The 27,993-nt window shown below is 43.5% G+C and overlaps 1 protein-coding gene across 5 annotated transcripts in view; it reads right to left on the reverse strand.

The window, feature by feature from the left end:
* Positions 1-27,993, reverse strand: part of LOC139565607 (solute carrier family 12 member 5-like) — a 298,108-nt gene that overhangs the window by 23,403 nt on the left and 246,712 nt on the right. For all 5 annotated transcript variants that reach the window (XM_071386043.1, XM_071386037.1, XM_071386051.1 and 2 more), the window contains exons 10-22: positions 27,894-27,992; positions 27,401-27,458; positions 26,877-27,051; positions 26,247-26,365; positions 12,805-12,903; positions 12,321-12,440; positions 11,585-11,689; positions 7,165-7,333; positions 5,337-5,532; positions 4,776-4,945; positions 3,774-3,905; positions 3,345-3,452; positions 684-815 (exon numbers count right to left, since the gene is read on the reverse strand). In XM_071386043.1, the coding sequence (XP_071242144.1) occupies positions 684-815; positions 3,345-3,452; positions 3,774-3,905; positions 4,776-4,945; positions 5,337-5,532; positions 7,165-7,333; positions 11,585-11,689; positions 12,321-12,440; positions 12,805-12,903; positions 26,247-26,365; positions 26,877-27,051; positions 27,401-27,458; positions 27,894-27,992 (1,682 nt within the window). The remainder of the gene's footprint in view (positions 1-683; positions 816-3,344; positions 3,453-3,773; positions 3,906-4,775; positions 4,946-5,336; positions 5,533-7,164; positions 7,334-11,584; positions 11,690-12,320; positions 12,441-12,804; positions 12,904-26,246; positions 26,366-26,876; positions 27,052-27,400; positions 27,459-27,893; position 27,993) is intronic.

A 27,993-nucleotide genomic window follows, 5' to 3' on the forward strand; every position in this document is an offset into this window, starting at 1 on the left:
ATGACTCCCTGATAAAATAAAGGTTACATTTAAAAAATCCTGGTATCCAATAAATTGCAAGAAACACCCTAACCAGTCGAGTGTGAGTCTTCCCTTTTCCCTTAACCATTCCCTGACTGTGCCTGACCTAAAAAAATAAAAAATAAAAAACCCACTATAAAGTGAGTTGGAAGTGTAAAAAACACTACCTCGGGGTCGCTGACCTCTTAATGTCAACACCAGCGGTTCACAAACCCAGCCCGTTAAACATGATTTCCTGGACTGTGCCTGACTGCAACTGTCCTCAAAGCATAAATCCCCACCCACCTGTAGAACGAGTTGGAAACCTGAAAAACCACTACCTAAGGGTAAAAACCACTGACCACCCAATGTCAACACCAGTGGTTCACAACACCAGTCCTTTAATCATTCCTAACCATTCCTTGACTCTGCCTGACCGCAATTATCCTCACAGCATAAAAAATTAAGGAAGTCTGGAAAAACCACCACCCCAGGGTCAAAAACCACTGATCTCCTAATGTTTATACACTAGTAGTTCACAATCACATCACAACCCCTCACAAGTCAATTGACTTCTCTGCTTTCAAGTCTTTGCCGGCGCTGGCCTCATAGCATTAATTCTTAATGATACACCCTGGTTAGAGTGAATGTGGCTCAGTTGACCGGACAGTACCAGTACCGACCTCCTCCTCGGGTTTCTCCTCCTCCTTGCTGCTCCCACCGGGCTGTTCCTCGGTCACACTCATCTGGGTGGTTGCAGCTGCAGGGTTCTTACGCCGGATGGATCCGCGGGATGAGTCTGTGATGCTCTGGATCTGCGGAAAGAAGACACGGAGCTGAATAAAGCATTTCACACGACGGAGCCAAACTGAACTTAGCCAAGCCAAGCTGTACTGGGCTGGCCTGGTTTCGCATCCATCATAGTTGCTGGAATCGAGACGAGGAAAAAATTAAATATGCAAACCAGCACAGTTCTGTTCGGTTCAGCCCTATAGTGTGAATTAGACATTGGAGTTCTAATATCACCACAACGTGACACATTTCTTATTTGGTATTGTCTACATGGAGACAAAACAAGGTTATGAACATTGATGTGAACATTGACGTTTTCAGAACATTGTCTGTCAATGTAGACAATTTAATTATGGTTGGGTGCAGCAATACTGTGAGATGAATTATTTATGTTCTTATGTCTTGATCGGTTTACCCAGCATCAGGAAAGATATTGGATGTACACACACTGGCTTTATAGTTTCCAGGTTAAATGAAGCATTGAGGAGTGCTAATGTCATTACAACATGATCACTATCTTGTTTGTTTTTCTCTTTATGAAACCAAACCGGCTTTTCAGACATGGTTCATTGATGTGTTGCAAAGGGTAACGTGCAGTATGGCCAGACAAAGTTGAATTACTGTTTAATAATGGATGCCCCGCCTCACTTTTCTCCACACACTGAAAAATAAAATGTAATCTGATGTGTTATTTTTTGGCCAATATATCTTTGTTTATAATGCTCTGTCCGCTCTCCCTTGAGGCTTTCCCAAATTGATGCCCAAGAGACCAAACAGCCTCAGATCACGCGCTCAGATCATGTTCGAGCCTCGTATTTGGACAGTGAAACACACACGCTTGCACCTGCAGGCGACGTGCAGATGTTTCATTTCTCTCTCATGCTGTCATGGCTGAAGCCAGTGCAAATTCCTACTGTTTATGTGTCCATGTTAAACATGGGACGTCCCTCATTATAAACAAACAGTCGGTTAAATTCATGGTTTTGCATCATTTTGCGATCTATTAGAAGCGATTCATAGACGAAACAACAATGTAATTTAACCAATTGACTGGCCAGAGATCAGGGCATTCATCAGCAAAGACGCAGTGCAAACCAAATTGAAGTCAAAATGATTGATGAAATAGAAGTGTGTCAGCTGTATGTTGATTTGCGATTCATAATTGACATTTTACCGGTACTACCAGTAGTAGTAGGCCAACCGATAACACCACGACATAATGCGTTTGAAGTGATAATGCTCCGCAGAGAACAGCTAGCATGTCCAGCAAAGTACAGTACATCACCAGTAGCACGCGCACACTTCGTGCAGATCAGTAGGTGGAGGCATTTCGTGGCAGCCAGACGAGACAATCGAAAGAGGATGCAGTGAGCAAAGTTATTGGGCTCGAATTTAGTCATACTTGCTCTATATATATATTGATGGTTCTAATTGTGCATGTTATAAACAACATTTTTTTTTAGGATTAAAGGTTATACTCTTTTGCTGGATTTATGTATATTTTTCAAATGCTACATTCATTTGGCAGACCTAACTTGATTGACCCTCTTTCTATAAGGCCTAGTCTATGAGAGGCCTAATCATATTTGTATGAATATTTTGTTAACGCCTAGGCTATAGAGATGCATTCCGGTAATGAACTCATTATTATGTGTCAGCATTTTAGTTTGATTACAATTATTTATTGTCAATCATTCTTGAATTTGTTAGGCTATACAATTATGTAGATTAATGAACTGATAATGCATTCATAATACATAACTTAATAATACATTACTTTTTTTCCCAATCATTTTTGAATATGATATAATATTGCATTCTATTATACATCCTATGTGAATAATGTTCATTAATGTTAATTTGTGTATTAATGAAAATCAGTCTGAAAGTGCTGTTATTCCTTATCCACCTATTTTTTTAATTTTTTTTATTCGCTCGCTCGGCTCACTTTTCTGGGGGGAAAATTTGTTAAACAGTGAATCAATTTTATCTGGCGTAAAAGTAAAAAATAATATAAAAGGCTTAGTCCATTCTAGTAATTCTGTGTAAAGCGGTACCTCTTTCTAGGGTTGCAAAGGGACGGTATATTACAAGTATACTACCAGAATTTTGGTAACTTTCAAGGATTTTATGTTGTTTATCACAAGATATCTAGTGGCCCTTTTCAGTACTTCAGATTATCACAGGTGTCTGTAATTGTCTCTGCCAATAATCAAAGAAGATTATATAAAAAAATATATATATTTATATACTCTTTGTTGTAAATGATTTGTTGTTGTGAAAAAAGTCAATTGTTTGAAGTGTTGCAGAGTTTATAGAAAATAATGCAATTGTTGATTAGATACTTTTTTCATTAGTTTGTCTATTTTCTCTTGAACCATATGGTCTATCCACTAGAAACTCATGGACAATTTGAACACAGATATAAAAAATGAATACTATATATCAATACACTTTTTAAAAGTATAAATTACCAAAGTTACCATAGATTGCCATAGATGACCAACAATTCCAGGAACTTTGGTAAATTACCGGTAACTTTGCAACCCTACCTCTCTCTCTCGCTCCGTCTTGGTCAGGTTGATCTGTTTGAGGATCTGCGATCGCTGTTCCATTACCAGGGTCTTCTCATAGGTGTAGGCTGAGATATCGCTGTCATGCTGAGAGGGGAGAGTGTAGGTTAGTGGGTTAGTGTATTGAGGATGGACAGATACACCAGGCGTCCTATGGATGTCATATGGACAACTTTGTGTTTGGTGTCATCAGTCTACTGGATGGACAGCAGCACTGCAAGGGACATGGGAGACAGCTAACACACTTTCATACATAATACAATGATGATTCATATTATATCATCTATGTAATATGATCCATACAGCCAACATTCAAGACAAAATTTGGAGTAAACAATTAACAAGTAAACTCCCATTGTGTATCTTCAATCACATCTGAAACGGTCATAGACAGACATGGATTCTTACCATTTCCACCACTTCAACCTCGGCATCGATACGCAGGTGGTACAGGAAGGTGGTCAGGTCTTTCTTCATCTGGATGCTGTTGTCATCCATCTGGGCCACGGTGAAGATGCGCATCCTGCACTTCCTCCACACCTATTAGTAGAAAAGACCAGTGGAACCTGCTCATCTATAACCAGTCATACAGTAATCCGCACTTCCTCCACACCTGTCGGTAGGAAAGACCATTGTAACTTGCTCATCTATAACCTGTTATACAGGTTGGGCTCCCGAGTGGCACAGCGGTCTAAGACACTGCATCTCAGTGCAAGAGGCGTCACTGCAGTTCCTGGTTTGAATCTAGGCTGTATCACAACCGGCCGTGATTGGGAGTCCCATAGGGCGGCGCACAATTGGCCCAGCGTCGTCCGGGTTTGGCTGGGGTATGCCGTCATTGTAAATAAGAATTTGTTCTTAACTGACTTGCCTAGTTAAATAAAATTAAATAAAAATTAAATACAGTATTCTGGTTAGAACCTTCATGATGATGTATAGAAACTGCCATAGCATGTACATTGATTAGTTAACGCACTGATTGTACGAATGCCCTGCACTATAGTTTTTAAAAATGTACATTGCACTTTACTATAAAACTGAGTGCATGACTAGCTTTATATTTAAGCAATAATGCCCGAGGGGGTGTGGAATATGAACAATATACCACTGCTCAGGGCTGTTCTTTAAGTACGACACAACGTGGAGTGCCTGGACACAGCCCTTAGCCGTGGTAAATTGGCCGTATATCACAAACCCCTGAGGTGCCTTATTGCTATTATAAACTGGTTACAAAAGTAATTAGAGCAGTAAAAATAAATGTATACGGTTTGATGTGCCATGGCTGTCAGCCAATCAGCATTCAGTGCTCGAACCACCGAGTTTATAAATAGAGTTTAATAATGTCTATTTAAAACATGGCCAATGCAATGCGACCCATATCTCAGGGTGGGCGTGTGGTAGGCAGCCTACCTTGTGCTGGCGCAGAAGGAAAGGCAGCAGCATCAGCATGCCTCCATCATGGACGATCCACCACACGTCAATGTGGCCCTCTGAGAAGCGCTCTCCATTGGACGGGAAGGCAGCGATGTTCTTGGGCACCAGCAGGGCTAGGTGAGCGGCTGTGGTCTCCCTAACCAGCTCTACAGGACAGGACAGAGAGGGAAGAGGGGGGATTGAATCTAATATGAGTCTGATGATCACTCAGTAACCTTTATGGAAGATCTTGTGAAGATCTGATAGTTCATGTACCATCCTGTATAGGTACAATATGGATTAAAGTGATAATGTTGTGTACAAAAAAACTAAATATAAGGATTATCTTCAATGATATGTCTACAACATCCCCCAAAGATCCTGATTTAAAGTTCAACCGACAGATCTGATTCAGTGTACGGTGCAAAAATGACCAGAATTTACTTAGAAAGGTAACATGGTAATAAGACAGTAATAACCTAGATAAATAACGTGTTTGCTTTTCCTACTCCCCCCACCCTACTTGACCATCCACCCTTGACCCCCTTTGTGACCCACCGATGAAGTCCCTCCAGGTCTGGTGGTCGTCAGCCTGCTTCCAGTTGCGTGGCCAGCTGACCAGCACCGTGTTGTGCATGAGACCGCCCAGCCCACTGGCCTGGAGCAGGTGGGAGGTGGCGTCGCGCATGTTGGACGAGATGGTGACCTGGCAGAAGCCCTTCACCTTCTCTGTCTCCATCAGCTTACGCAGAGACTGGAGGGGATGGGGGGGGGGGGGGGTGAGAGAGAGAATGAAGGGCAGAGGAGGGAGAGAGGGAAGGAGAGGGGGAGGGATAGAAGAGAGGAGAGGGGATGAAAGAGAGTGAGAGCAGTGTAAGGGAACCAACTAAGCCACAGAGGGCAGTAAGGGTCAACAACTTGCCCAGCAGTTGAAGGGTGAAATGGACAGTGGTGACACTGATTTTAGGTACGGCTACGCAAGTGTGGACATTGGAACAGAGTCACAGGATCAAGTCTAAATCAGTCCAGATCGGAGAGTAGTGCTGTTTGTGTGATATGCAGTGGGATGCCATGAGATCTGCCTAGTAAAGTTGAAGTCGGAAGTTTACGTACACTTAGGTTGGAGTCATTAAAACTCGTTTTTCAACCACTCCCCAAATTTCTTGTTACAAACTATAGTTTTGGCAAGTCGGTTAGGACATCCACTTTGTGCATGACACAAGTAATTTTTCCAAAAATTGTTTATAGACAGATTATTTCACTTGTAATTCACTGTATCACTATTCCAGTGAGTCAAAAGTTCACATACACTAAGTTGACTGTGCCTTTAAACAGCTTGGAAAATTCCAGAAAATTATGTCATGGCTTTGGAAGCTTCTGATAGGCTAATTGACATATTTTGAGTCAATTGGAGGTGTACCTGTGGATGTATTTCAAGGTCTACCTTCAAACTCAGTGCCTCTTTGCTTGACATCATGGGAAAATCTAAATAAATCAGCCAAAACTGCTCCAAAACCGCCATAAAAAAGCCAGACTACAGTTTGCAACTGCACATGGGGACAAAGATCGTACTTTTTGGAGAAATGTCCTCTGGTCTGATGAAACAAAAATAGAACTGTTTGGCCATCATGCCCATTGTTATGTTTGGAGGAAAAGGGGGAGGCTTGCAAGCTGAAGAACACCATCCCAACTGTAGAGCACGGGGTTGTGGGGGTTCTTTGCTGCAAGAGGGACTGGTGCACTTCACAAAATAGATGGCATCATGAGGTAGGAACATTATGTGGATATATTGAAGCAACATCTCAAGACATCGGTCAGGAAGTTAAAGCTTGGTCGCAAATGGGTCTTCCAAATGGACAATGACCCCAGCATACTTCCAAAGTTGTGGCAAAATGGCTTAAGGACAACAAAGTCAAGGTATTGGAGTGGCCATCACAAAGCCCTGACCTCAATCCTATAGAAAATGTGTGGGCAGAACTGAAAAAGTGTGTGTGCGAGCAAGGAGGCCTACAAACCTGACTCAGTTACACCAGCTCTGTCAGGAGGAATGGGCCGAAATTCACCCAACTTATTGTGGGAACATTGTGGAAGGCTACCCGAAACGTTTGCCCGAAGTTAAACAATTTAAGGGCAATGCTACCAAATACTAATTGAGTGTATGTAAACTTCTGACCCACTGGGAATGTGATGAAAGAAATAAAAGCTGAAATAAATAATTCTCTCTACTATTATTCTGACATTTCACATTCTTAAAATAAAGTGGTGATCCTAACTGACCTAAGACAGGGAATTTTTACTAGGATTAAATGTCAGGAATTGTGAAAAACTGAGTTTAAATGTATTTGGCTGAGGTGTATGTAAACTTCTGACTTCAACTGTATCTAACCTGCTCTGCTTGCTGGGCCTGGGGGTGGTTCTCCAGGTAGGTGCCTGCCAAGGCAGTGCCCACAATGGTCAGCCCTTTGCCCGCTTTCAGCTGATTGGTCAGCGAGAGCAGACGAGGCTGCTCCACATTCTGCTCCACGTCCGTACTGACCAACACCAGCAGCTGAGGCCTTGAGTGAGACAGAGGGAGTCACAGAAGGAAGGAAGGAAGGAAGGAAGGAAGGAAGGAAGGAAGGAAGGAAGGAAGGAAGGAAGGAAGGAAGGAAGGAAGGAAGGAAGGAAGGAAGGAAGGAAGGAAGGAAGGAAGGAAATAATAGGAGAAAGAGTTTCAACGTGTTGATTTGTCAAAACAAAAATGTATAGTTCTGTCATTCCATTGTTGAATTTTGAGTTGAATTTAAAGTGTAGCACAGAGATTCGAAAGATTGAAAGGGAGAGTAAGGTGACAAAGAGAAAGAGAGGAAGTAAGTAGAGTAGAGGTGAGAAAGGTAGAGAACAAGTGAAATAACGAGAGAAAAAAGGAAGCAAGAGTGCACTGAGGTTATCACGAGTATGTCTGTAAAATTATTATTTTCTGTACCATGACAGTAGCTCAAAATTAATTAAATGGAACGCTCCACATGCACAGACATGTTGTTCATTTCAATGTTAATTAGATAGGTGACACGGAATGGCCTGTGTAGCTTATTTGTGTAGGTTTATTTGTGTACACTGCAGACCTGGGTTAAATTACTATTTTAGTTATTTCAATAACGTTTTATTACATTTCCAAACAAATATTCAGATAAGCTTCTTTTGAAAAAACAAGTAGTTGAATATTGGAATGTATTTGAAAACACTATTTGGAAAGTATTGGCATGAGTTACCATTCATTCAAATACATATTGTTGGAAGTATTTGAAAGACAGTATTTTCAAATAAATATTGTAATTTAGTATGTATTGTTATTTGGTATGTTTTTGAAAATAGTTATGAATGTACACTACCTTTCAAAGATTTGGTGTCAATTATAAATGTCCATTTTTTTTACTCTAAAAACATTTTTTCTTCATTAAAATAACATTGATCAGAAATACAGTGTAGACATTGTTAATGTTGTAAATGACTATTGTAGCTGGAAACAGCGAATTCTTTATGGAATATCTACATAGGTGTACAGAGGCTCATTATCAGCAATCGTCACTCCTGTGTTCCAATGGCACGTTGCGTTAGCTAATCCAAGTTTATCACTTTAAAAGGCTAATTGATCATTAGAAAACCCGTTTGCAAATATGTTAGCACAGCTGAAAAATGTTGTCCTTATTAAAGAAGCAATAAAACGGGCCTTCTTTAGAATAGTTGAGTATCTGGAGCATCAGCATTTGTGGGTTCAATTACAGGCTCAAAATGCCCAGAAACAAAGACTTTCTTCTGAAACTGGTCAGTCTATTCTTGTTCTGAGAAATGATAGCTATTCCATGCGAGAAATTGGCAAGAAACTGAAGATCTCGTTCAATGATGTGTGATACTCCCTTCACAATCAAAGGATTGTGAAGGCCAGCATCCCGGAGTCGCCTCTTCACTGTTGACGTTGAGACGTTTCTCAAACTAGATAGTCTAATGTACTTGTCCTGTTCTCACCTCTCGGTGGACTTTGTCAATGACCTTCCCCACTCCCAGGGGAACTGGTTTTCCGAAGCTTGTCGCCTCCTTCCTCTGCCTGGGCTCCCATCAGCCATGCAAATCACGGAGGCTCTTTTTACGCACGTCTTCCGGCACTACGGGATCCCGGAGGACATTGTGTCATATCGTGGACCTCAGTTCACCTCACGCATATGGAAAGCGTTCATGGAACGCCTGGGTGTCATGGTGTTGGGGTATCAGCCGGCCCTGGCACTTTGGCATCCGAGCCAGACCGAGGCCACTGCGGTGGACGAGTGGTTTCGGCGCACTGAGGAGACCTGGAATGCTGCGCACACTCGTCTCCAGCGGGCCATGCGTCGGCACAAGGAACAGGCCGACCGCCTCTGCAGTGAGGCACCTGTCTTCTCTCCAGGCGACCGGGTCTGGCTCTCCACCCTCCGCCTGCCCCTCCGCCTGCACTGCTGGAAGCTGAGCCCGCAGTTTGTGGGGCCGTTTAAAGTCCTGAGGAGGGTTAATGAGGTAAAGTACCGTTTGCAACTCCCTGCTGATTACCGCATTAACCCGACTTTTCATGTGTCTCTCCTCAGGCCAGTGGTACCTGGTCACCTCGCTGAGGCTGGACCCAGTGATGCCCCGCTTCCTCCTCTGGACATCGAGGGAGGGCCGGCGTACTTGGTCCGTGAAGTCCTGGATTTGAGGCATCGGGCGGGGCATCTCCAGTACCTCATCGACTGAGATGGGTACGGCCCAGAGGAGCGGTGCTGGGTTCATGTGGTGGACATCCTCGACGCTTCGTTGACCAGGGATTTTCACCGTCGGCGCCCTGACCGACCCGCACCGTGTCCCTGTGGTCGTCCCCGAGGCCGGTATCGTCCAGATGCTTGTGCAGCGCGTTGGGGGGTGTACTGTCACGGATCCCCCCCCCCGGTACTGCTGCTCATTCCATTCACCAGCTCCGGAGGTCTACGTCACCAGCTTTCTAGGCGTCACTGAATTGGATTCATTACCACCAACCCTGGACTGTCTCATTACGCACACCTGGTTCCCATTCCCCCTGATTAGGGTATACATTTGCCCTCTGTTCCTCATTGTCCTTGTCGGTTATTGTTGCCATGTCCGTTGGTCCTGTGAGTACCTGTACTATTGTATCGGCTCCCATGCTTCGTGTTTTTGTGCACTTGTTTTACGGGTCTCGTCCCATGTATTATTTACAGGTTTACACCTCGCTCTTTTGTTTGGGTGGAGAATTTCTTTTTAAACGATTTCGTATTCCTGCGCCTGTCTCCAATCACTAGACAACGTAACAACACAGCCCATGAAAGAGGACAAGATGCCATGTTACATTTCTAAAACACCAGGGTTTGTGCAGTGATCTGGTCTGAAGATACGCCCTCCAATGCTGAAAAGCCACTCCACAGCTGCAGAGGATGCTGGGACATGCAGGTTCTCAGCAGCAACTCTGCTCAGTGTTGGGAATTTGTGTCTTCCAGAATTTCAGTAGTTGGTGGAAGATATGTGATGTAAAGTATTTGAGGGTATTTGAAATATTTTTGGTTTCAAATAGTCTTCTAGGAAAGTATTTTATTATTATAACAATTCAAATACAAAATACAAGTATTTGTTTTGGAAATAATCAAATACACAGAAAAAAAGTATTTTAAATACCAGATACTGAAATACACAAGAATTTGAACCAGGAGTTGGATCTAGGGTTGGAAAGGAAGGGTATACTACAGGAAACGTTCGAAGTTTGCCAGTAAATGACTAGAATTTTGGTATCTTTCAAGGATTTTACGTAATCTATCACAAGACATCTAGCGGCCCTTTTGAGTACTTCAGAGCTGGTGTTCCTAATGTTTCAAACACTCAGTGTATAAACCATCAACTTAGCGAATACCATCGTTGTTTAATATTGTCACGTTCTGACCTTAGTTCCTTTTTTATGTCTTTATTTTAGTTGGTCAGGGCGTGAGTTGGGGAGGGCATTCTATGTTGTTTTTCTATGTTTTGTTCTGTTGTTATATTTCTATGTGTTTGGTCTAGTATGGTTCTCAATCAGAGGCAGGTGTCAGTCGTTGTCTCTGATTGGGAGCCATATTTAGGTAGCCTGTTTTCTATTGTGTTTTGTGGGTGACTGTTTCCTGTGTTCGTACCATACGGTACTGTTTCGGTTTTCATTTATTCTCTTGTTCTTTTGTATTTTGTATTCATTCTCGATTAAATAATATTATGGATACGTACCACGCTGCATTTTGGTCCTCCTCTCCTTCCACCAACGAAAGCCGTTACAAATATGAGGTTTTCAGCATGAAATACTCCTCCAATTAGCACCGCTATAGCAGCTTACAGTGGAACGGATAAAATGGTTGATTGGTCAACTAAGTGCAGGCGTGAGATGCGACTGACATTTCATGGGTAGAGAACAAGAGAGAGGGGTGGACATGGAGGGGACTTGGTTTAAGGCGCTGAACATCATGGCATGACGTGAATTGGAATGTGTTTAGGCTATTACTAGCATTATAACTTCATTGAATTACAAAATTATATACTAGACATTATGAATATTTGTGGAACTAAAATTAACATTATTAAAACCAGTTCTCAATATCTTAAAATAACTGTTATGTTCCGGAACACTAGAGATCACTTTCATTCCCGGATCTGGTTCAGTTCCTCTGAAAAGGTCATTATTTTTTGTTTTTCAGTTCTGTTTCCTGAACCGGTTCGAACCCCTGATTTGAACCCAGGTCTGGTACACTGTGTGTGTGTTTGTGTTTGTCTGTGTGTGCACGTCTCACCTCCAGTTTTTGGTGTGCGCTGGCCCCTCGTCCAGCCTCATCAGAGCATATCGGGCGGCGCTGAGAGAAATGCCTCGTATCCCATCACCCCACTCTTTCTCCGCCCTGTCACACAATCAAACACCAGGGTTATATCATTCAATCATGTCACAACTAATGGTATTACATAGTTATTATTACACCATTAAAAGCCTAATAACTAGGCCTATGTGTTATTACATGTCTATTACAAATTAAAATGACGATATTATAACATTATTATTCAATCAACTGCACAGGCTTCTAACACATCTAAATGTCTAACCTATTTTCACCGTTCGGTAGGCTATCGGTTTAGGGAGTCATAAGAATTGTGTGAGCATGGATCTTTTAAAAACGTAGCTTAAAAAGTTGTTTAAAAATCAGTCATCGCTGCAAAAGTCTGCTTTATAGCATCTCTTCCTACAGACAGAATGCTAAGTCGTTGTTAGCCAAGCTCTGTTTTCAACCAGCTTTACCATCAAGTCATGTAATTGCAACCCAAGCCATTGTCTCAGCACAGCAAGCCATAACACTAAGCTGTCCAAACAGTGGCAACCTCAATCGACACATTTCCTCTTTAACTGGCTTGACTGAATTATAGTTGATAGGATTTTTAACCCCCCCCCCCCCCCCCCCCCAATACACAGACACCACAAACACACACAAACACACAGCCAGCAAATCCAATCTGTCTCATGGGTCGCGCTACACTCACCCATGGAACTCAATATACTTGTAGATACTGCCAGCGATCACCATGGCAACAATGGCATAGAACCAGGAACAGATGAACATGAGCGATAGACACAGACTCATGCCCAGGAAGGACAGGGCCCTGTAAAGAGACACAAACAGAGAAAGGATTAGATTACACACATGTACAGAATGCACACACACACATGCACCTACACATGCAGACATACATGTACATTAAACAGTACAAAAACAGACGCACGCATGTATATGAGAGTGTGTGTGTGTCTCAACTCCAATTCTTGGTGTGCGCTGGCTCCTCCTTCAGCCTCATCAGAGCATATCAGGCAGAGCTGAGAGAAAAACTCACATTTCTCTCAGCACAGCACTGCCCGATACAGTTTGATGCGACTGGAGGAAGGGCCGGCGCACAACACACACACATTCAAGGCCCTTGTATCATCTCTAAGGATGCGTTCCTTTTGATGGGATTTTGTGGGACTCACCAGTGATAGAACTTGAAGCGTGGCCTCCAGTTAGGCGTCCTCAGGAGGGTTTGCAAGGCACAGGCCAGGTTCACAAACATGTAGCACATCAGAAAGAACCTACATAACAGAAACAAAGCCTTCAGCCATGGCAAAAAGCGAGAGAGACAACAATGTGGCTTACATACATTTTCTGTTTATTTGGAAACATGTAGTATGTCTATAAGGCACCAATTACTCGCTTATAAGCTGCTTATAAGCTTTTAACCAAATAAAAACCATTCTCAGATGTTACTATAGTAAATCATAGCCTTACATACTGACGTTACATACTGACGCAAAGTGTAGAGTGCAATTGTTGGTTCAGGAAAAAAAAAAAAAATGGGGGGAGTGTCTGAATACTTAAGTAAATGTGATATAATTAGCGAGATTGTCTGAAAAACAGTTTTTGCTTCGTCAGTATTTGGGTATTGTGTGTAGATTGATGAGGGGAAAACATTTGAATACATTTTCAAATAAGGCTGTAACCTAACAAAATGTGGAAAAAGTCAAGGGGTCTAAATCCTTTCCAAAGAGGTGAAACCACTCCCCCTCCAATACAGCCACTGATTACTAAAACGAGTCACAAATTGCCCTGCCCCTTGATCGCTGTTGATGTGTCAACAATCATCTGCAAGTTATGAGCAGTCAGCAGTTCACACACCAAGTAGGCTACTGGGAAGACAGGCAGCACTTAAAGTAGATGGCCCTAGCTGGGCAGAAAGACAGTACCAGACAACAGATAAAGACAAAAATTATACTTATCCCGGTCCTGCTTTAAATAACATGCAGCTTATAAAGGCTTCGTAAATCCTTCATAAAGCCTTCATAAACATTACATAAATGTATCACAAATCATCTATAACCCTATGTCATGCTCTATAAAGGGTTCATAAATGTGGGATAACTGTGTGAACATAATCAAATCAAATTGTATTAGTCGCATACGCCAAATACAACAGCTGTAGACCTTACAGTGAAATGCTTACTTACGAGACCCTAACCAACAATGCAGTTTAAAAACATACAGATAAGAATAAGGATTAAAAGTAACAAATAATTAAAGAGCAGCAGTAAAATAACAATAGCGAGACTATACACAGGGGGTACCGGTACAGAGTCAATGTGCGGAGGATCCAGTTCGTTGAGGTAATTTGTACATGTAGGTAGAGTTATTAAAGTGACTATGCATAGATGATAACAACAGAGAGTAGCAGCGGTGTAAAAGAGGGGGGGGGGGGGCAATGCAAATAGTCTGGGTAGCCATTTGATTAGATGTTCAGGAGTCTTATGGCTTGGGGGTAGAAGCTTTTAAGAAGCCTCTTGGACCTAGACTTGGCGCTCCGGTACCGCTTGCCGTGCGGTAGCAGAGAGAACAGTCTATGACTAAGGTGGCTGGAGTCTTTGACAATTTTTAGGGCCTTCCTGACACTGCCTGCTATAGAGGTCCTGGATGGCAGGAAGCTTGGCCCCAGTGATGTACTGGGCCGTTCGCACTACCCTCTGTAGTGCCTTGCGGTCGGAGGCAGAGCAGTTGCCATACCAGGCAGTGATGCAACCAGTCAGGATGCTCTCGATGGTGCAGCTGTAGAACCTTTTGAGGATCTGAGGACCCATGACAAATCTTTTCAGTCTCCTGAGGAGGAAAATATTTTGTTGTGCTCTCTTCACGATTGTCTTGGTGTGCTTGGACCATGTTAGTTTGTTGGTGATGTGGACACCAAGGAACTTGAAGTTCTCAACCTGCTCCACTGCAGCCCGGTCGATGTAGTCCACAGTCATCTCCTTTGCCTTGATCACGTTGAGGGAGAGGTTGTTGTCCTGGCACCACACGGCCAGGTCTCTGTCCTCCTCCCTTTAGGCTGTCTTGTCGTTGTCAGTGATCAGGCCTACCACTGTTGTATCATCGGCAAACTTAATGATGGTGTTGGAGTCGTGCCTGACCGTGCAGTCATGAGTGAACAGGGAGTACAGGAGGGGGCTGAGCACGCACCCCTGAGGGGCCCCCGTGCTGAGGATCAGCGCGGCAGATGTGTTGTTACCTACTCTCACCACCTGGGCGCAGCCCATCAGGAAGCCCAGGATCCAGCTGCAGAGGGAGGTTTTTAGTCCCAGGGTCCTTAGCTTATTGATGAGCTTTGAGGGCACTGTGTTGAACGCTGAGCTGTAGTCAATGAATAGCATTCTCACATAGGTGTTCCTTTTGTCCAGGTGGGAAAGGGCAGTGTGGAGTGCAATAGAGAGGGCGGTATGCAAATTGGAGTGGGTCTAGGGATTCTGGGATGATGTTGTTGATGTGAGCCATGACCAGCCTTTCAATGCACTTCATGGCTACAGACGTGATTGCTACGGGTCGGTAGTCATTTAGGCAGGTTACCTTAATGTTCTTGGGTACAGGCACCATGGTGGTCTGCTTAACCCTTGTGTAGTCTTAACATTCGTGTCCTAAGGGTCAAAAATTACTCGCCTTCACTAAACCCCTAAAATAAAGCAGCTTAATTGAATTTTAAACCCCAAATCTATTTTGCATGAAGAAACAACCTGTCATTCATCACAAACTTTGTGAATATCTGGGTTTTCCCTCTTCCCAATGCAGAAAGACTGCATTTAATCAACACACCTGCCATAATTGTTTTCTTGACTAAAGTAGAGGTTTATTATTATTGTTATTATTGCTAAAGGTACTGCATAGGTGTAAACATGTATTTTTTAGCAAAATAAATCACGTGTATAGCCTAAGAAAGTAGCAGAAATGTGCAGAAAGTAGTTTTGAATCCATTTTATTGAAGGGAAACAATTACAGTCTTGAACTTTTTTGGCAACATAGTGATATATTCTTTATACTGTACAAGGAGGAATTCAACTACAAAATACTAGACTTCTCCCATTTTTTTAACCATTGCCCCCACCCACAAGGTGTATAAACAACAACAATAAATAAGAATAAAATAAGATAATAGATACAAAACAAAAACGTGAAGAACATAAATCAATCAACTCTAATTAGCACATGTAGGACAGTATGCAAGTGTGTGTGCATGGACTTTGCAGATGTATTTCTCACATGTGCAGGACATAGTATTTGTTTTACAATCCTTGTTTGGGGGCAGAATTGGCATCTTCTCCTCTTGCCTGCCCCAGCTGCAGCCTCAGGTGGATCAGGACAAGATTCAGCACCCTGAACAGCTTTCACAAGCACTGCAGAGGCTGCTGTGCGGGGGAGGCACTCCCTTCTTTGAATGTGTGGGGTTACAAGTGCCTTGCTCAGCTGCTCCAGGAACACCCTCCTCTTGTTCCGCTTATCAGGCTTCCATGTAGGGTTGATGTTGTTCCATATCATGAAGGCATTGTATGAGAACACATCAATGATGTGATGGAAGATGACCAGGGGCCAGCGGGCAGTCATCCTCTTGCAGCTGTAAGTTCCAATCACCTTGTCCAGGTTGCCACGCCTCCTTTGTTGTGGTTGTAGTCCAGGATGATGGCTGGCTTCCTGTCCTCACGATCACTGATCTCAGCCGTTTTGTGCAGTGTGCTCAGGAGGACCACATTCTTGTTCCTCTTTGGGAGGTAAGACTCTAGAGTGGTGGTGGGGGTGAAGGCAAACTTTGATGAGAAGGCCTCTCTCCCCGTTGTTGCGAGGAGTGCAGGGGGGCTCAGGCTTGTTCTTTCTAACTGTGCCAATCATGGTGATCTTCCTCTTCAGGAGCTGCTGGCTGCCTTCATTAGAGGTGAAGAAATTGTCACATGTGACATTGTGCCCCCTCAGTCCATCTGTCACATCAAGCACAACCAGCATCCCCTGGTTCTTTTACGGGCCTCCACTGGTCGGCTTCCCAGTGTAGACTTGCATATTCGAAGCGTAGCTGGATTGTGCGTCTCAGGCCACCCATATCTTGATGCCATACTTTGCTGGCTTGCTGGGCATCTACTGCCGGAAAGGACAGCGACCTTTTGACAAAAGAGATTACTATCAGTAATTAGTATCAGTGTTACAGTATAGAATCACATAAATCAGTGATATTACAGCAATACATAATAAAATGAACAGTGAAAATCACTTACATTACAGATATGAAAATATGCATTTACATCTGAATGGAACCAGGTGCTCATCCACTGTTACTTCAGGCCCAGGGTTGTAGAGGTATGGCAGACGCTCCACCCACTTCTCCCAGACCTTACGTATGGCCAGCAATTTGTCTCTCACACGTCTTGCAGGTCTTGACTCACGGTTATCAAATCTTAGCATTCTTGAGAAAGTGTGAAAGACTTCCAGTGGCATCATGGCACGGAAAATCGCCCTTCCACTCTCTGAATTCCAGAGACAACATGTAGCCTCGGGACCTATACACACCAGCTAAGATTAGCAGCCCTATGTAGGCACGCAGGTCAATCTCATCCATCCTTTTCCAATTGTAGTTTGGACAATTTTAGTTTTGTCTGAGTTCAATCAGTAGCACACATAATCTAATGGTTTTTGTGGTGTGTAAATTATTTTATAACTGCCGGGTCAAAAATGACCCAAAGACAATCTTTGTACCCTGGTGGTGTACAGCTTACATGGAAACATGAACAAAGGCTATGTTTCACTTTTTCTAATGCTGCGGTCACTCTAGGTAAAGTCATCAAATTTCAAGTCGAACAAAGACCATTTAAGGGGTATTCTCTGCTGTTAAACATAGTGGCGGGTCATTTTTGACGCTTAAGACAACACAAGGGTTAAAACATGTGGTATTACAGACTTGGACAGGGAGAGGTTGAAAATGTCAGTGAAGACACTTGCCAGTTGGTCAGTGCATGCTCGCAGTACATTTTGAGAATGACACAAATATTAATTTCCACAAAGTTTGCTGCTTCAGTGTCTTTAGATATTTTTGTCAGATGTTACTATGGAATGCTGAAGTATAATTACAACCATTTCATAACTGTCAAAGGCTTTTATTGACAATTACATGAAGTTGATGAGAGTCGATATTTGCAGTGTTGACCCTCTGCAATCCGCACTGGCATGGTGTACAATTACTTCTGGGCCACATCCTGACTGATGGCAGCCCATTCTTGCATAATCAATGCTTGGAGTTGGTCAGAATTTGTGGGGTTTTGTTTGTCCACCCGCCTCTTGAGGATTGACCACAAGTTCTCAATGGGATTAAGGTCTGGGGAGTTTCCTGGCCATGGACCCAACATATAGATGTTTTGTTCCCCGAGCCACTTAGTTATCACTTTTTCCGTATGGCAAGGTGCTCCATCATGCTGGAAAAGGCATTGTTCGTCCCCAAACTGTTCCTGGATGGTTGGGAGAAGTTGCTCTCGGAGGATGTGTTGGTACCATTCTTTATTCGTGGCTGTGTTCTTAGGCAAAATTGTGAGTGAGCCCACTCCCTTGGCTGAGAAGTAACCCCACACATGAAAGGTCTCAGGATGCTTTATTGTTGGCATGACACAGGACTGATGGTAGCGCTCACCTTGTCTTCTCCGGACAAGCTTTTTTTCAGAAGCCCCAAACAATCGGAAAGGGGATTCATCAGAGAAAATGACTTTAACCCAGTCCTCAGCAGTCCAATCCCTGTACCCTTTGCAGAATATCAGTCTGTCCCTGATGTTTTTCCTGGAGAGAAGTGGCTTCTTTGCTGCCCTTCTTGGCACCCGGCCATCCTCCAAAATCTTTGCCTCACTGTGCGTGCAGATGCACTCACACCTGTCTGCTGCCATTCCTGAGCAAGCTCTGTACTGGTGGTGCACAGATCCCACAGCTGAATCAACTTTAGGAGACGGTCCTGGCGCTTGCTGGACTTTCTTGGGCACCCTGAATGGAGCCTTCTTCACAATAATTTAACCGCTCTCCTTGAAGTTCTTGATGATCCAATAAATGGTTGATTTAGGTGCATGTTTTTGTGCAAAGCAATAATGACGTCACGTGTTTCCTAGCAGGTAACCATGTTTTACAGAGGAAGAACAATGATTCCAAGCACCACCCTCCTTTTGAAGCTTCCAGTCTGTTATTCGAACTCAATCAGCATGACAGAGTGATCTCCAGCCTTGTCCTCGTCAACACTCACACCTGTGTTAACGAGAGAATCACTGACGTGATGTCAGCTGGTCCTTTTGTGGCAGGGCTGAAATGCATTGAAAATGTTTTTGGGGGATTCAGTTCATTTGCATGGCAAAGAGGACCTTTGCAATTAATTGCAATTCATCTGATCACTCATCATAACATTCTGGAGTATATGCAAATTGCCATCATACAAACTGAGGCAGCAGACTTTGTGAAAATTAATATTTGTGTCATTCTCAAAACTTTTGGCCACGACTGTACACGTCCTGGTAATCCGTCTGACCCTGCGGCCTTGTGAATATTGACCTGTTTAAAGGTCTTAATCACATCGGCTAAGGAGAGCGTGATCAAACAGTCTACTGGGACAGCTGGTACTCTCATGCATGTTTCAGTGTTATTTGCCTCGAAGCGAGCACAGAAGTAGTTTAGCTCGTCTGGTAGGCTCGTGTCACTGGGAAGCTCTTGGCTGTGCTTCCCTTTGTAGTTTGTAATGGTTGCAAGCCCTGTCACATCCGACGGGCATCAGAGCATGTGTAGTACGATTCGATCTTAGTCCTGTATTGACGCTTTGCCTGTGTGATGGTTCGTTAGAGGGCATAGCGGGATTTCTTATAAGCTTCTGGGTTAGAGTCCCGCTCCTTGATAGCGACAGCTCTAGCTTTTAGCTCTGTGCGAATGTTGCCTGTAATCCATGGCTTCTGGTTGGGTATGTACGTACGGTCACTGTGGGGATGACGTCATCGATGCACTTAATGATGAAGCCAATGACTAATGTGGTGTACTCCTTAATGCCATCGGAGGAATCCCGGAACATATTCCAGTCTGTGCTAGCAAAACAGTCCTGTAGCTTAGCATCTGCTTCCTCTGACCACCTTTTTATTGATCTAGTCACTGGTGCTTCCTGCGTTAATTTTTGCTTGTAAGCAGGAATCAGGAGGATATAATTATGGTCAGATTTGCCAAATGGCGGGTGAGGGAGAGCATTGTATGCGTCTCTGTGTGTGGAGTAAAGGTGGTCCAGAGTTTTTTCCCTCTGGTTGCACATTTAACATGCTGATAGAAATTTGGTAAAACAGATTTAAGTTTCCCTGCATTAAAGTCCCCGGCTACTAGGAGTGCCGCCTCTGGGTGAGCGTTTTCTTGTATAGGCTTATGGTACAATACAGATCATTCAATGCTGTCTTTGTGCCAGCCTCTGACTGTGGTGGTATGTAAACAGTTACGAAAAATACAGATGACTCTCTTGGTAGATAGTGTAGTCTACAGCTTATCATGAGATACTCTACCTCAGGTGAGCAATAGCTCGAGACTTCCTTAGATATCATGCACCAGCTGTTATTTAGAAAAAAGACATAGTCCGCCTCCCCTTGTCTTACCAGACGCCGCTGTTCTGTCCAGCGTATAACCAGCCAGCTGTTAGTGTCGTCGTTCAGCCACAACTCCGTGAAGCATAAGGTATTAGTTTTGAATGTCCCGTTGGTAGGTTAATCTTCCACATAGGTCATCGATTTTATTCTCCAAAGATTGCACGTTTGCTAGCAGAATGGAAGGAAGTGGGGGTTTATTCGTTCGCCTACAAATTCTCAGAAGGCAGCCTGCCCTCTGGCCCCTTTTTCTCCACCTCCTCTTCATGTAAATCACAGGGATCTGGGCCTGTTCCTGAGAAAGCAGTATATCATTCGCGTCGGGCTTGTCAGACTCGTTAAAGGAAAAAAAGGATTCTGCCAGTCCGTGGTGAGTAATCGCAGTCCTGATGTCTAGAAGTTATTTGCGGTCATAAGAGACGGTAGCGGCAACATTATGTACAAAATAAGTACAAAAATAAGTTACAAACAGCGCAAATAAACGAACAAAAAAACACAATCGTTGGGGACACGTAAACGTCAGCCTTCTTCTCTGGCACCATTGTTACCACCGATGTCAAATGTAAAAAAAAAACACTATGTCAAATATGACATAAATCTGTGTTTTACAGTGGGGAGAACAAGTATTTGATACACTGCCGATTTTGCAGGTTTTCCTACTTACAAAGCATGTATAGGTCTGTAATTTTTATCATAGGTACACTTCAACTGTGAGAGACGGAATCTAAAACAAAAATCCAGAAAATTACATTGTATGATTTTTAAGTAATTCATTTGCATTTTATTGCATGACGTAAGTATTTGATCACCTACCAACCAGTAAGAATTCCGGCTCTCACAGACCTGTTAGTTTTTCTTTAAGAAGCCCTCCTGTTCTCCACTCATTACCTGTATTAACTGCACCTGTTTGAACTCGTTACCAGTATAAAAGACACCTGTCCACACACTCAATCAAACAGACTCCAACCTCTCCACAATGGCCAAGACCAGAGAGCTGTGTAAGGACATCAGGGATAAAATTGTAGACCTGCACAAGGCTGGGATGGGCTACAGGACAATAGGCAATCAGCTTGGTGAGAAGGCAACAACTGTTGGCGCAATTATTAGAAAATGGAAGAAGTTCAAGATGACGGTCAATCACCCTCGGTCTGGGGCTCCATGCAAGATCTCACCTCGTGGGACATCAATGATCATGAGGAAGGTGAGGGATCAGCCCAGAACTACACGGCAGGACCTGGTCAATGACCTGAAGAGAGCTGGGACCACAGTCTCAAAGTAAACCATTAGTAACACACTACGCCGTCATGGATTAAAATCCTGCAGCGCACGCAATGTCCCCCTGATCAAGCCAGCGCATGTCCAGGCCCGTCTGAAGTTTGCCAATGACCATCTGGATGATCCAGAGGAGGAATGGGAGAAGGTCACGTGGTCTGATGAGACAAAAATAGAGCTTTTTGGTCTAAACTCCACTCGCCGTGTTTGGAGGAAGAAGAAGGATGAGTACAACCCCAAGAACACCATCCCAACCGTGAAGCATGGCGGTGGAAACATCATTCTTTGGGGATGCTTTTCTGCAAAGGGGACAGGACGACTGCACCGTATTGAGGGGAGGATGGATGGGGCCATGTATCGCGAGATCTTGGCCAACAACCTCCTTCCCTCAGTAAGAGCATTGAAGATGGGTCGTGGCTGGGTCTTCCAGCATGACAACGACCCGAAACACACAGCCAGGGCAACTAAGGAGTGGCTCCGTAAGAAGCATCTCAAGGTCCTGGAGTGGCCTAGCCAGTCTCCAGACCTGAACCCAATAGAAAATCTTTGGAGGGAGCTGAAAGTCCGTATTGCCCAGCGACAGCCCCGAAACCTGAAGGACCTGGAGAAAGTCTGTATGGAGGAGTGGGCCAAAATCCCTGCTGCAGTGTGTGCAAACTTGGTCAAGAACTACAGGAAACGTATGATCTCTGTAATTGCAAACAAAGGTTTCTGTACCAAATATTAAGTTCTGCTTTTCTGATGTATCAAATACTTATGTCATGCAATAAAATGCTAATTAATTACTTAAAAATCATACAATGTGATTTTCTGGATTTTTGTTTTAGATTCCGTCTCTCACAGTTGAAGTGTACCTATGGTAAAAATTACAGACCTCGACATGCTTTGTAAGTAGGAAAACCTGCAAAATCGGCAGTGTATCAAATACTTGTTCTCCCCACTGTATAAAGGGTGGCATAAGCGCTGCTTAATAAATCATTAAATTGAGACTTCACAAAGCCTTTATAAACTTGTCCTGCATCTTGGCAGAGCATTGCAATGCCAGGATAGTGGGTTATATTCCCGGGACCATCCCATACGTAAACATGTTTGCATGCATGACTGTAAGTCGCTGTGGATAAAAGCGTCTGCTAAATTGTATATATTATATTATTCTAAAACATTTCTAGGATGGCTCAACCTTTTTCCCTCTTCATTGCATAGCCAATATTGGACCAGACCTCAACTTTCCACAAAATGCTGTGCTGCAGGATGACACACACTCTAAAGTGCAATCATGCACAGCTAAAAAACATAGGTAGGGCCTTATAAAATATGTTAAGATGTTTTCCCAAATTCCGTTTTCTCGGTTGAGTTTTTCCAGGTTTTGGATTTCCCCCCAAAAATGCTGGTTTCCACACACTTAGATTTTCTGTGTTCAGAACAATGCTTAAACGACATCAGGGGACAACGTTTGAGGTCTGGGAAAAAAATGTAACAAACTTTTTTTGAGTGTAGTTGCCTTTTATTTCAGTGTGCAGTTATTTCATAGTTTTGTTGTCACTATTATTCTACAATGTAGAAAATAGTACAAATAAAGAAAAACCCTTGAATGAGTAGGTGTGTACAAACTTTTGACTGGTACTGTATGTGTAATGAATGACCAAAAGTGTCTGACTTCATAATAAGTACAGCATCCTATGATACAAGGCATTTATGTATGTGTTATAAATGACCAAAGGGGTCTGACTTTAAAGTAATTACAGCGACATGCAATATAGAGTCTTTATGGATGTGTTATGAATGACCAAAGTCTTTATGGATGTGTTATGAATGACTGAAGGTGTCTCACTTCAAACAAAGTATTCGTATTCCTCTTCTGTTCTGCTGGAGACCAGGGCTTGACTACAACCTGTTACAATGGTGCCAACATTTTGTGGCTGATATTTCAGCGGGGGAGAAGGTGAACGTGTCAAAGACCTGACTGGGCCTAGCACCACATGGTATGGCCTGTTATATTGTTGTGTCAAAGACCTGACTGGGCTTAGCACCGCACGGTATGGCTGGTTATATTGTTGTGTCAAAAACCTGCCTAGGCCCTTCACTGCATGGTACGGCTCATTATATTGTTGTGTGTGTGTGTGTTTGTGTACTGAGGAACATGTAACTTACTTCCAGAAGAAAGCCCCTTTCAATTTCCTTATCAAGATAAGTGTTTCTTGGTCTAACGTCGTCACCAGGCTATTGCGCACACAGCACATATGTATAAGCCTGGGATATCAACCATTCAAACTTGGCCTTAGTAGGAGTGATCATAGAATTCAACGAGAGAGACCTTACTGAGTAAAGTACACTATATATACAAAAGTATGCGGACACCCCTTCAAATTTGTGGACTCGGCTATTTCAGCCACATCCGCTGCTGACAGGTGTATAAAATCGAGCATACAGCCATGCAATCTCCATAGACAAACATTGGCAGTAGAATGGCCTTACTGAAGAGTTCTGTGACTTTCAACGTGGCACCGTCATAGGATGCCACCTTTCCCAACTAGAGCTGCCCCGGTCAACTGTTAGTGCTGTTATTGTGAAGTGGGAACGTCTAGGAGCAACAACGGCTCAGCCACGAAGTGGTAGGCCACACAAGCTCACAGAACAGGACCGCACAGTGCTGAAGTGAGCAGCATGTAAAAACTGTCTGTCCTCGGGTTGCAACACTCACTACCGAGTTCCAAACTGCCTCTGGAAGCAACGTCAAGATAAGAAATGTTTGTCGGGAGCTTCATGAAATGGGTTTCCATGGCCGAGTAGCTGTACACAAGCCTAAGATTACCATGTGCAATGCCAAGTGTCGGCTGGAGTGGTGTAAAGCTCGCCGCCGTCGGACTCTGGAGCAGTGGAAATGCCTTCTCTGGAGTGATGAATCACGCTTCACCATTTCAATTTTAAACCTAACCATAACTAAATAAGGCCAAGTTTTATGTGTTGGTCCATCAGACCGTACGTGCATTTGAGCAGAAGTGTCTGGGAATGAGATTAGGTGTAATGTGACTAACATGACTTCACCTTCAGCACAACACGTCACCCTTTATAACATGTTTATGCACATGTTTATTTCACATTCGAAACAGTGGGTTATGTCACATTTGACATGGGTGATTATGTCACACAGTTATGCCAGATTTATGAACCCTTTATAAAGCATGACCTACCGTTACAGATGCTTTGTAACACATTTATGTGGTTCTTATGAAGACGTTATGAAGACTTTATGAAGCCTGTATAAGCTGAACGTCATTTAAAGCGGGACCCTGATAATTTATCAGGACTCCTCTAGCTATACTGTTAGTGAGCATGTCTCCTTTGCCAAGATAATCCATCCACCTGTCAGGTGAGGCATATCGAGAAGTTGATTAAACACCATGATCATATACACAGGTCATTCTAAAATGTGCAGTTTTTGTCACACCACACAATGCCACACGTTTTGTCTCAACTTTTGAGGGAGCGTGCAATTGGCATGCTGACTGCAGGAATGTCCACCAGAGCTTCTGCCTGAGAATTGAATGTTAATTTCTCTACCAACGTTGTTTTAGAGATTTTGGCAGTACGTCCAACCGGCCTCACAACCGCAGACCATGTGTAACCACGCCAGCCCAGCTTCTTGAACTGCGGTATCGTCTGAGACCAGCCACCTGGACAGCTGATGAAACTGTGGGTTTGCACAACCAAAGAATTTATGCACAAACTATCAAGAACCGTCTCAGGGAAGCTCATCTTCGTGCTCGTTGTCCTCACCAGGATCTTGAACTGACTGCAGTTCGGCGTTGTAACCGACTTCAGTGGGCAAATGCTCACCTGCTGATGTCAACATTGTGAACAGAGTGCCCCATGGTGGCAGTGGGGTTATAGTATGGGCAGGCATTTAAGCTATGGACAACGAAAACAATTGCGTTTATCAATGGCAATTTGAATGCAGAGAGATACCGTGACGAGATCCTGAGGCCCATTGTCATGCCATTCATCTGCCACCATCACCTCATGTTTCAGCATGATAATGCATGTCGCAAGGATCTGTACAAAATTCCGGGAAGTTGAAAATGTCCCAGTTCTTCCATGGCCTACATCCTCACCAGAGCATGTTTTGGATGCTCTGGATCGACGTGCACGACAGCGTGTTCCAGCTGCCGCCAATATCCAGCAACTTCACACAGCCATTGAAGAGGAGTGGGACAACATTGCACAGGCCACAATCAACAGCCTGTGTCGCGCTGTATGAGGCAAATCGTGGTCGCACCAGATACTGGCTGGTGATCCACACCCCTATTTTTTTTTTATGTATCTGTGACCAACATATGCATATCTCTATTCCTAGTCATGTGAAATCCATAGATTAGGGCTTAAAGAATTCATTTAAATTGACATAATTTTAATTGTAAAATCTTAGAAATTGTTGCTTTTATATTTTTGTTCAGTGAATGTGTTTAACTTTATCTTAAGTGCCAAGATCTAATTTGTCCATTGTCAGAAGTATATATCATATTTACAGTGTGCATATTAGACAGTCCATATTGGTACAGGATGAGTGCACTTCAGCGCTCACAAATAGGGCCAGGAGTTTTACCTGGCCATGTGACCTGACCAGAAAAAAATCTGGGCCCTAGTTATAGGCTGTAACTAGGACCCAGAGTTTTTCCCAGGCAAGGTCCTGTGGTGGGGAACAAAACCTGGTCCCGCTCATAGACACTCACATGGAGAGGATGGGGGCCACTGCGTCCAGGGAGGCAATGAGGATCCCTATCTCACAGATACAGGCGGTCAGCAGCAGGGCCCAGGTGGGCTCCCCATTGGCCTTCCCATGGCCAAACACCTGGAGGACACATCACACACTGAGATGTTAGAGGGGATAGAGTTACAACATACAATAGTTATTCCATTATTTCAAGGCAGGTTGTATGTACTGTAGATCTAACAGAGGTGTTTCAGTGAACCACGCTCACGTGAGACCTGACCCTTGCCTGGGACCTGAGGATTAACATTAGTGTACACAGACACCAACCATCAACATTGAATGTGAATGAAAGAATTCGTGAGAGAGAGCAGGCAAGTGTGGTAGTGTCCAATGTCACCTGAGACTGATATGAGACATGTTGACAAATCAACATAGCAAATTGTCCCAGATCAGTGCTTAATGCTGAACGCTGACAGAATATTCATAACAAATGTACCCAGATCAGTGCTAATTGCTGAATGCTGACAGATAGATCATAACAAATGTACCCAGATCTGTGCTAATTGCTGAACACTGACAGAATTATGAAAACAAATGGTCCCAGATCAGTGTAAAATGCTAGAATGTTGGCAGAATGACTGAGACTGACCCGTAGGATGGGCACGACACCATCCCTGGAGATGGCCTGCATGAGACGTGGGGCGCCCGTCAAGCTCTGAAGCCCCGCTCCGCAGGTGGAAAAGAAGGAGCCAATTACAATCACCCACGGGGATGGCCAGGCCAAGGTGCCAATGACCAGGTTGCCATTGACTCCCTCTCCAAACCTGAGGGAGATGGACATGACACCCAGCCAATCAGACATGAAGAAAGGTAGGAGGAGAGACAATTACCTGAGTCCTATTGATCGCTATCAGCTGATGCAAGAAGGGCTATATAAATACATTTGATTTGATTTGATTTGATTTAGACACCAAACCGAAGAAAACTGATTAAAACAGGGAGGGCCTACCTGGACTACAACTGAAGTAAATGTGCTAATTAAAAAAAAAAAACATTTTCTGTTGAATACGAACCAGGTATAGCATCCCTCATCTAGTACCTGAGCACCTGGAAAGCTTGACTGAGAAATTTTGAAACAATTGCAGACATTTTGGCTCATTATGCATAACTTACTTGTCCCTTAGTACCACTCCATCGATACAGGCACCGAACAGGACCACGGCGGACATGTCTATAAGGTCACATTAAGGAAAACAGACAGACACACACTCATTGCTAGCACATAGAGACATATCCTCACTTATCTCTGTTATGTCTGCACATTGAGAGTTACATAAGTACACAGTTCGACAGCACTGTTATTGTTGGGTTATGTCTGCTGTATTGTGGTACATGATTAATTGCTTTGTTCTGTAACGGTTACTTTGAGATAAAGAACACCACGGTTTATTTGAAATTGCTTTCATGGAGTTATCATTATAAACATAACAAGCTTGAGGCTAAAGGCCCAATTCAATCAAACCTAATATATATTTTATGTTGAAAAGTAAAATAAAAAAACTTTTGTATAAAATAGAGCTCTTTTACTATTGGTAGATGGCATGTGAGCAACTAAAAGTAGTGCACTAGCCCATTGAGTCCAGAAAGGGGAGCAGTGAAAGGATACACACTAGTGAGGTAGTGGTGATGGCCATGATAGTGCCGATGGGGATGGACTTCTGCGCGTCACGCAGATCTCCAGACCGGTTGGATCCGGCCATGATCCC

Source organism: Salvelinus alpinus, chromosome 2 (genome assembly GCF_045679555.1).
Source record: "Salvelinus alpinus chromosome 2, SLU_Salpinus.1, whole genome shotgun sequence".
Lineage (NCBI taxonomy): Eukaryota > Metazoa > Chordata > Actinopteri > Salmoniformes > Salmonidae > Salvelinus > Salvelinus alpinus.